This window comes from Lepidothrix coronata, unplaced genomic scaffold (genome assembly GCF_001604755.1).
Source record: "Lepidothrix coronata isolate B3197 unplaced genomic scaffold, Lepidothrix_coronata-1.0 Scaffold2, whole genome shotgun sequence".
In the NCBI taxonomy this organism is placed as follows: Eukaryota; Metazoa; Chordata; class Aves; order Passeriformes; family Pipridae; genus Lepidothrix; species Lepidothrix coronata.
In genome coordinates, this window is record NW_016690182.1 from 1,006,699 (window position 1) to 1,015,752 (window position 9,054).

The 9,054-nt window shown below is 46.8% G+C and overlaps 1 protein-coding gene across 1 annotated transcript; it reads right to left on the reverse strand.

Annotated features, from left to right (window-relative positions):
* Positions 1-1,793: 1,793 nt before the first annotated feature.
* LOC108499357 (RING finger protein 148-like) lies at positions 1,794-3,227 on the reverse strand. Its single transcript, XM_017819109.1, has 2 exons — positions 2,453-3,227; positions 1,794-1,963 (listed from the first exon to the last, which is right to left on the reverse strand). Exons 1-2 carry the CDS (start codon positions 2,856-2,858, stop codon positions 1,926-1,928), a joined length of 444 nt encoding a protein of 147 aa, XP_017674598.1. The 5' UTR covers positions 2,859-3,227; the 3' UTR covers positions 1,794-1,925.
* Positions 3,228-9,054: the final 5,827 nt, after the last annotated feature.

Below are 9,054 nucleotides of genomic sequence, written 5' to 3' on the forward strand. Positions count from 1 at the left end.
AGGAGCGGGGCCGCCCCCGCCGCGGCCCGCCCCCCGCACCGCACCGCCCGCCGCCGCGGCCCCGCAGGGAACCCCCGGCCCCGCCGCGACCCCCGCCGGAACGGAGACCCCCGAGCGCTGCGGCCCCGACGGTGGTGAGCGGGGTGCGCATCCAGGCGTCCCCCTCGCCGGATCCCCTCCCGGGGCAGTGCGTCACCAACACGTTTTTCCCGGGGGGACGCGGAGGGTCACCCACCCGGGTCACCTCTGACAACTGATGGCTCCTGCTGACATCGCCTCTCGGGGTGATGGATGACCCCCCGCGTGCCTCTCAGGAAGGGGGGCTCACCCCCTCCTTCACCACCCGGCACAGCAGTCTCCTCACCCAGCCCGCACCAGTGCCCACAGCCCACGGAGCACCGGGGGCTGGCTGTGGGGACCCCTGGAACGGGCGACCCCCTGACGCCCCACAGGCACAGAGGCACCAGCATGTGGTGCCCGGCCGAGAAACAGCCACTTCCCGCCGCCGAGTTCATGTTTGCTGAACATTCCACAGCGAGCCATGTCAGTCCTGCCGGGGAGCTGGCTTGTGGAGTACTGAGTTAGCACTGTTCACTCACCGGCCATTGGTGCCCCTGTCATTCAACAGATGCTATAAACCTGTCACTTCAGCCAACAACCCCTTTTTCTATTTATGTACTAGTTGTGTTTGTGTGGTTAATTATTATTTGATCTATGGAGCTTGCAACTAGAAGTCCTGTTTCTCCAGGGCCTTGCAGTTATTTCTAGGGCAGCCAGTTTGCAGGCACCAGTCCCTTGCTCTGGCACATACACGTTTTTGCCAGGTTGTCCCACATCAGGCAGTGAGGTCAGAGTGATGGCAGTCACTGTAACCATGAGCGTGACAGGCTGTAGAGCCCTCCCAGGGAATTTGAGGCAACAAAGGAAAATAATAGGAGAAACAACAACATTTCAAGCTCCTCTTCTCCACAGAGCCACTCTTCTGACTGAGAGGCTCTGCTCCTATCAGCTGCTCTGCAGGAATTGCCCCCAGCCCCAGGAGCTGCTCAAACACATCCCCATGCAGCCACATGTCACTACGTGCAGGCTGGGACTTTGGGTGGGACCTCATCATTGAGAAAGGAATATTCCTGGGCAGTGATTGCATGGCACAAGATCAGCTGCTGCCTATGCAATTGCCAAATTAATTAGTGTAAACACAGAGTTCAACCCTTAGTTGAACTGCTTAGCTTTTCCACCAGGCGTTGGGATAAGTCTGAATCCATGTGGTTGATAACCAGTAACTGGCTGTCCACCTGCACTGCCCATTTCCCATCCCTTGCCCTGTTCTAAGAGCATCACACTGAGCGTTACACAGTCAAACCCAGCTCAGGTTTGAAGGCCTCCCTAGGGGTGGGGCTTCGGAACCAGCCCGCTCCACTTCAAAATCAACCCTGTCCACCAGCATCCACCCCCTCCAGCACAGCAGCTACAGGTTTTGGAAGCTCAGTAGCCCAGGGAGATTGGTTTGGTTTTGCTACTGCAATAGCGGCGTGCAGAGCAGGTAATGAAGAGCAGATGAAGCAATTTGCTCAAGATCAATACTGCTAAATACACAAAGCTTACTAAGTGAACCTTTTTGTCCTAACCTAAACAAACCTCTCATTTGCTCATTCCACATTTAAGTAGAAAACTTATTTCAAAAGTAACAGCTCTAGCTATAATCAGAAGTAAATCTATAAGCAATCAGAGAGATGTGGTTTTGTTTTGAAACCTGTTCCATGTAGGCGCAGCGAAGAACTTAACACCCCCCTGAAAATATAACCAAGCTTTATGCAATCAACACCAGCCAATCTGCTCAGCCTCAAATGCCTCCAAAGGGATGTTTAGCCCTGGTGTTTTCATGGAAGGGGCTTGGTCAGATGACTTGCTCCAGAGTAGGAAAACTAGGTGTGCACTGAAGTATCCCAAGTTTTTAAGCCATCTGAAAACAAAATTAAGATACGAAAATGTAGCTTGTGACTGAGCTTAGGCACTATTCAGAATTAGAACAATGTAGAAAAAAAAAGGCAAGATCTAGCTTGCAAAGCACATACCTATGCTGCAGACACTTGTGGGTTCATTTGTGTCCACTAACCTCGAAAAATAAACTGTGTCTTCAAAGCAGACACCAAGGCTTTCTCTACATCACTCTCTAAAATAATTTGCAAGTGAAAAGCAGTACTAACTTCAGAGACTCAACCCTTTGGCTACACTGCACCAAGCTCAGAACTTAACAGCAGGGTCTTTCTTACTAAGCACTCAAGTCAAGGCTCAAATTGCATAATACATTGTTTTCCCCATTGAATTTCTGGATGAGAGCAACCATCACCCACAAACATCCCTGTTTCCTCAGAGCCCAGCTGTGCTGTCCTGAACCCAACTGCAGAGAAAGAAATGGCCACATTTCAGCTCTTCACACCCTTTTACTCACCAGGATGCAACATCACGAGGGGGTGGTTGCCTTTGCCCTGTGAATTGTAGATCACTGCTGCTGTTGCGCCCTTTCTGGTTGCCATCTGAATTTTTTCAGTAAAATTGCAATCGCCTCTTTCGATCAGTGCTATCCACGGCTCGCTCGTGACAGTGAACTCAGTATTTTTGTCACAGGCTTGATGATTCTCAGATTTTGGAATGCCCACAAGCCCCTGGGCACTGAGTCGAGGAGAATTGAAGCCATACAGGCCACATTCGCAGCGCTCAAACACAGTCCTGTTGCTGGTGCTGTTGAAATAGAACAAACTTACAGAGGCTGTCACAGACATTGCCTCTGTAGGGTCAAATGAAATTAAAAAATCCAGCAGGAGACAAAAAAACCACAACTGCTCGACTTGCTTCATTGCTTCTTCCTAGCAGTGGAAAATGTAGATGTCCAGATGTCTTTTCAGCTGCTGGTGATCCCTGTTGGAGCACAGCCTGCTGCAGAGTTGCAGCAGGAACCTGACACCACCCAGGTGAGCTCTCCAAGTGTCAGGGAGCTCAGCGTACGCGTTGCCAGGTCCGGAACCCTGTGGACACGCCCAACGATTGCGGGGTAGCGGCGCAGGCGGAATGTCCTGCGGCCCAAACTTCCTGCTCCTTCTGCACAACACACATCACTCTCCCCCTCCTTCTCTCCCATCACCCCACAAACTCTGCCTTCCATGATGCTTCCCAAGACAGTGCTCAAGTGCCCTGCTCCTGTTGCAACTCGAGTGTCACTGCAGAGGAACAGGTCACCTTTCATGCAGTTACATAAGCTCAGGGTTCTCACCTCAGGACCAATCTGTGATGCAAATGGCCTTGTTACAAAGGTCAAAAGCAGGGGGGATGTATTAGAAATTATTAGAAAATTTACCCTTCTTACAGACAAAGATAACCAAGTCATTCCCTGCATTTCTCCTTTCGCATTCTTTCAGTCATCTACTCTGTTGGGTCCAGCTTGTTCTGGTGTTTATAATGGAATGATTGTGCTATTCTTTTATACCAACGCAAAAGATGTAGAATCATCTGAACTGAACACAGAAGCAAACTACCTCTGTCAGCCCATTTTCACATTCTAGCTTACTTTCAAGACGCACATTGAGGTGTTCGAATGATTATCACACAATTCTCCATTTCTGGCTGCAGGCTCTAGAGACTCTTTTTCTGAATTTAGTCAGGGTCATATTCCCCAACAATTACTGGTATCACCTCTTGTTTTCTTAGATTAGAACAGAAAAAATGAAAACCTTACCAATGTGGACTCTCCAGTCCACAGTGAAAATAAAGGACAAGTTGTAAAGTTATCAAGACCTTTTTTTCGTGGTTTTCTGCAAATGTTATGCTGCAAACACAGTGGTGAAAGCCAAGAGAAGCTGCAATTGGTGGCACATATTGTGACAGAAGCTCGACCTAGTTCTCCAAGACAGGTCCTTGAAAAGTGGAAACATGACTGTGGAGAAGATTCCTGGAAAACTGAAACAGCTTTCAAGAAGTGAAACAAAAAATGCAAAGAAACAGTCCATGGTGTTTACATATATGAATTCATTTATTTATATTCTTCACTTTTCTGTGTTGCACTAGTTCTACATCCCATTAATTCCAAATTGATCTTACCTCTAAGACCTATGACTTAGCAAGTTTTGTACACTTAGAAGTACCATTAGCTACATACAGTTTGCCTTCCCCTGTTTTTCTTTGAAATTAATGCTGGCAACATAAGAACCATCCCCAAGAACCAAAACGTAATGCAAATGTAAGATTTCAGAGTACAGTGCTTTAGTCGGATATGAATTCTACAGGTAGGGAATGTGCTCCAATGGCATTTTACCCTCAGCTGTGGCAGTACACAGCAGCAAGAAAGGTGATTCCTGTGACGCTGTGCAGGAGTCAAGACTCGGTATCTTGGCTTAACATGGCAAATTTAACATGTTTTGACAGACTCAGGATCAAAAATATTTTGGTTTTATACTTGTGTCAATAAACACCAAGTGAAATGAACCAGCCAGCAGGTTTTTTTGCAGAGAGGACCTTTGCTCCAGTGTGACAGCGGTGGTTTGGCAGGCAGGAGGGAGACAGGCAGAGTGGTGGAACCACATACTAACACTGCAGCACTTCAGCAACTGAAGTCACCATATTAAGTCCAGTTTAACTTAGGGGGGGTTGTGCCTCTATGGATTGATCCAAAGCAATAAAATTCCAAGTCTACTACAAGCATTGAATATTCTCCAGCTACACACTGCAAGAGTAAACATCTCATTTCCAGCTCTTGCCATGAAAAATTTCAAACAATACTCACATAAAATAAAATTATATCATCTAACATCTTAAGTGGATGATCTGTATTCCACACCATTCCGATATTTCTTTCAGTGTTAGTAAGTCCTAACATGCAGGATGAAGTGACTAATGCTACATGTTTAAAATGTTTAAAACTAAGCAGTGCAATACAGCAACACCCTTTGCTGCATTTTTATGGCATCTATCCAGGGAGAGGCCCACTTACAAAACCCCTTCTGTTCTTCAAGGACCTGCTGTGCACCAGTCTGGGAAGGGCCAGCCACTGGCTCTGCTTTCCTGCCATGCCACGAGCACAGAAGGTGTGTTTCACACCAGCACAGCCTGAAACTCAGGGAATCTTCTAAGAAGTGAAAAAAGTTCTTTCTTATGTAATTTCTTGCTTGTGTCCTCTGTTGCTTTGACTGGGCACCACTGAGAGGAGCCTGGCTCCATCATATTTACCCTCCCTGGCCTCATCAGGAGTTTGTACACATGGTTGAGAATCCCTCAAGCCTTCTCCACCCCAGCTCTCACAGCCTCTCCTTGCAGCGGCTCCCGCTGGTGGAGGGCTCTGTGCCCTCCCTGTGTCTGCACCTCCCACTGCATCAGAGACACAAACCAAGTAGATGATTTTCTTGGGCAATAAGTGGAAGAATTTAGTTTACACTGTGAGAACATTGACTTCGTGGAGGCATCTGGATGACTGTTAGCAGGGCCACTGACTTCACAAGGAATAAACAAAAAGGGAAGTTCATGGCATCTGCTTTTATACGGATGTTCTTGGAAGTTCATTTGTTTTCACATTCAAGTCCCACAAACTTTTCAGAGGTCGGACAAAGAACCTGACTCTTTCTATGGGAAAGAGAAGAGTTGGTGCAAAATGTGCTGTAAACCATAAATTACGTTGAATATCACATAAACAATATTATGGAGAGGTAAGATGGGGAGCCTGACCAAGATTTTACACCAGCTTTCAAAAGAAAAGGTAAACTCAAACTCCTTTGTCAGGCATTTAGGCCACAAGTTTAAAATAGGTATTGCACCAACAGCTAGTAAGTTCCCATCTCAAAATTCTTTTGGGAGAACAAAAGTTAGACTTGGAGGTTACAGAATATCCTGGAAACAGGTTGGAAGGAAATGCAGATCCACAGCCATTTCTTTCAGTTATTGTCAAGTTTGCTAATAATTTCTCTATGACAGCCGAGCTGAGGTATCAGTTTGTCCCTGCTGTACAGGACTTCTGCCAGGGTCCTGCTTTTCCCGAGTCACAGCGGCTGTAACCAGGAGAGAGTTGGTTTTCACTGGCTCTGAGTTAACGCCTCGGAGAAAACCCTTCAGAAAACACCTGAAAATTTAGCTGAGCTGCTCTGTTGGGCTGGCATCCAAACGGCGGGAGGAACAGCGTTTCGATGCCATCATTCCAACCCCCCCGCACTCTCCCGGTTTCCCGAGGCCCGGCGGGAGAACGGGAACGGCGCCGAGGGCACAGCGCCCCCTGCCGGCCGCGCCCGGCGCCCCGCGCGCAGAACGGAGCCCAAAACCACCCCCAAACCACCCCAAAACACCGCGTTTAGACTCGGCTCTGTGCCAAAAACTGCATCACTCCTGGGGCTCCCGTTTACTTTTTACGGAGCGGTGCTGGAAAACTGTTAGTACAGACGCATATTCCATTTCCTCTCCGGAGAAAATCAAGGGCTGGAGCTGCTCCAAAGAGGAGTGTTTCTCCCAGCACAAGCGGAGTCTCTGCACCGCTGGATCAGCTTAATGTCATGCAAAGAAGACACAAACACCTGCAGAAAACCTTCCCGATTAGAGCGGTGATAGGACAAGGTGGAATTGCTTCACACCGACAGAGGGCAGGGTTAGATAAGATACTGGGGAAAAATTCTTCCCTGCGATGGTGGGGAGGCCCTGGCACAGGTTGCCCAGAAGAAGCTGCCCCATTCCTGGTATTGTTCAAGGCCAGGTTGGACGAGGCTTTGAGCAACTTGGTCTAGTGGAAGGTGTCCCTGCCCATGGCAGGGGGGTTGGAACTAGATAATCTTTAAGATCCCCTCCAATTCAAACCATTTTATGATGATTCAATGACGATGATGATCATTTTCCCGCCAGTGATTTGTGTAATCAGAGAGGAATGGGAAAGTAGTTACTAATATTTTGACCTCTAAAATTTTCCACAGTAAAAGCTCCTAATAAATCAGTTTTATCTCAGGGGTGTGTTTGTGTAAAACAACAAACTAATACCCAGTATCAAGGAAAAGTGATAAACACGTAAAAGGACTTGCAGTAGAGGATGAGGAAGGAGTCAACATGATGGGAATTTTTTTCTCCTTGTTCCTACTCCGCAACTTTAAATTATCTTGTTTCCTGCACAGCTGGACTTTGCCCAGAACAAACTATTTCATTCCTGTAAGACTAAATGGGTGTGTTATGATGTGAAACACACACGTAACATTGTACTGTTGTAACAGAAAATAAGGTTGGCTGCAAAGCTCTGTTGATTTTATGGTAAAATCAACAAGAAGGGATGGGGATGGTGAGAAACTTCCCACCAAGGCCTAACACACAGGCAAGGTGCTGGGATCCCTGTAGCCTGCACAGTAGCAGAGAATACAGATGATGGCTGAAGACATCAGGGCTGGCCCCAAGCAAGAAGCATCTTTTAACCCCAGAGGCTACTGCTCCTGCTTTTTTCAGGAGCCCTCAGATCACTGTCAGCAGCAGGGCAGATTTTTCTTTCACTGCTCTGCCAACAGGGCATCTCATCTGCAAAGGTCCCCTACCCAAATGGAAGAGAGGATTAACCACCAAATCTCCTCAGACCCCTCTGGGAGATGTCACCATAGCAGATTCCAGCCAAACAGGAGATTTCCTTCCCCACCCCTGTGAACAACTCTGCTGGAAAAAAAAAATAAAAAAATTCTCCAAGCACTCTGGCCCTTAGTGCTGTGCTGCAATGACCCCTCTGTCCCAGGCTTTCCCTGTTTTACCTAAAGGACATATGGCTGCACACTTTGCACTGAGAAACAAATACAGAGACAAGATGCTTCTCCTGTACTGATTAGTTAAAGAACTCATATCACTGAAGTATTTTGTCCCCACTGTGTGTAACAAAGGTGACTACTCCCCTGATTTATAAACCCACTTTGCCACCAAATAAATCATACTATCTACTTTAACCCTGCAGCACGACTACGGGAAATAGTCCTATAAAAATCACAATTTGTCTTTGAGAAAACTAAATGAATTAAGAAAGATGGGACTTCACGTCTCACGAAGTACACTCTCAGGTGATACATCTGTTGCTTTCAAGATTTAAAATAACTTTTTTAGTGCTAGAAAAAAAAAACACTTTAAAAATTAGTATCTGCTTTCAGAGCTCGTCATAAATATTTATCTTCTCTCTGGAGTCTAGTCTAACAGTCGAGTTGGTGGCATCACAGTCACGCAGTGTTCCATTGCCAGGTCCCAATTCCCTTCTCCCCAGCTGACCTCCAGCAGAACGGGCCGCCCTGCTCCGATTGCCTTGGGCCAGCTGGGGCCACCACTGCTTTCAAGAAACACAGCTGGCACCAGTTTTGCAGCTACATAAACCCAGTACAATTCTTTCTTTATTCATCCAGTGTTAGTACGAGCTAGCACACTCCAAAACCAAACAGAAAAAAGCAAGTTAATCCAAATCTTGACATGCCAGCCACTGGAGTCAAAATCCCCTTCTCCAGAGGCAGAACAAAAGCTTTGGTTTCATTGCCACACAGTTCCAATAAAACAATTAAGAACCATTTGGAAGCTCTGAGTCTGTCATGGCGTCAGGAGAGTCAGAGTTGTGGCAGTAAAACAAGCCATTGCACTTTGAGTGCCGTACAGCTCATTTTTTATTGTGTTGGGCAATTCCTATCAGGCAAACAAGCCTCAAATCAAAGCATTCCCGGAGCAGCTCCACCAAAGTACAGTTCAAGGAATTGGTTATGTATATGTGTACTTTGTACTAAAATGCTTAATAGACAGGTTGACCTGAAGGTACACACAGAAATAAAAGCCAAGCAATACAGTATCACAGTGACGTTCTCAGAACTCCCCTCGTGACAGAACCATAGCTATTAGGGCCGGAATAGGGGGTAATAATAATTTTGTCTAAACTTTGATCAGGGAATTGGGGAATCATAGGACAGGCTGAACTGAGGCACTATTCACAAAGAATAAGAACAATTTAGGAAAGGAAAAAGAAAAGCGATATCTAGCTTGCAAAGCACATACCTATGCTGCAGACACTTGTAGGTTCATTTGTGTCCACTA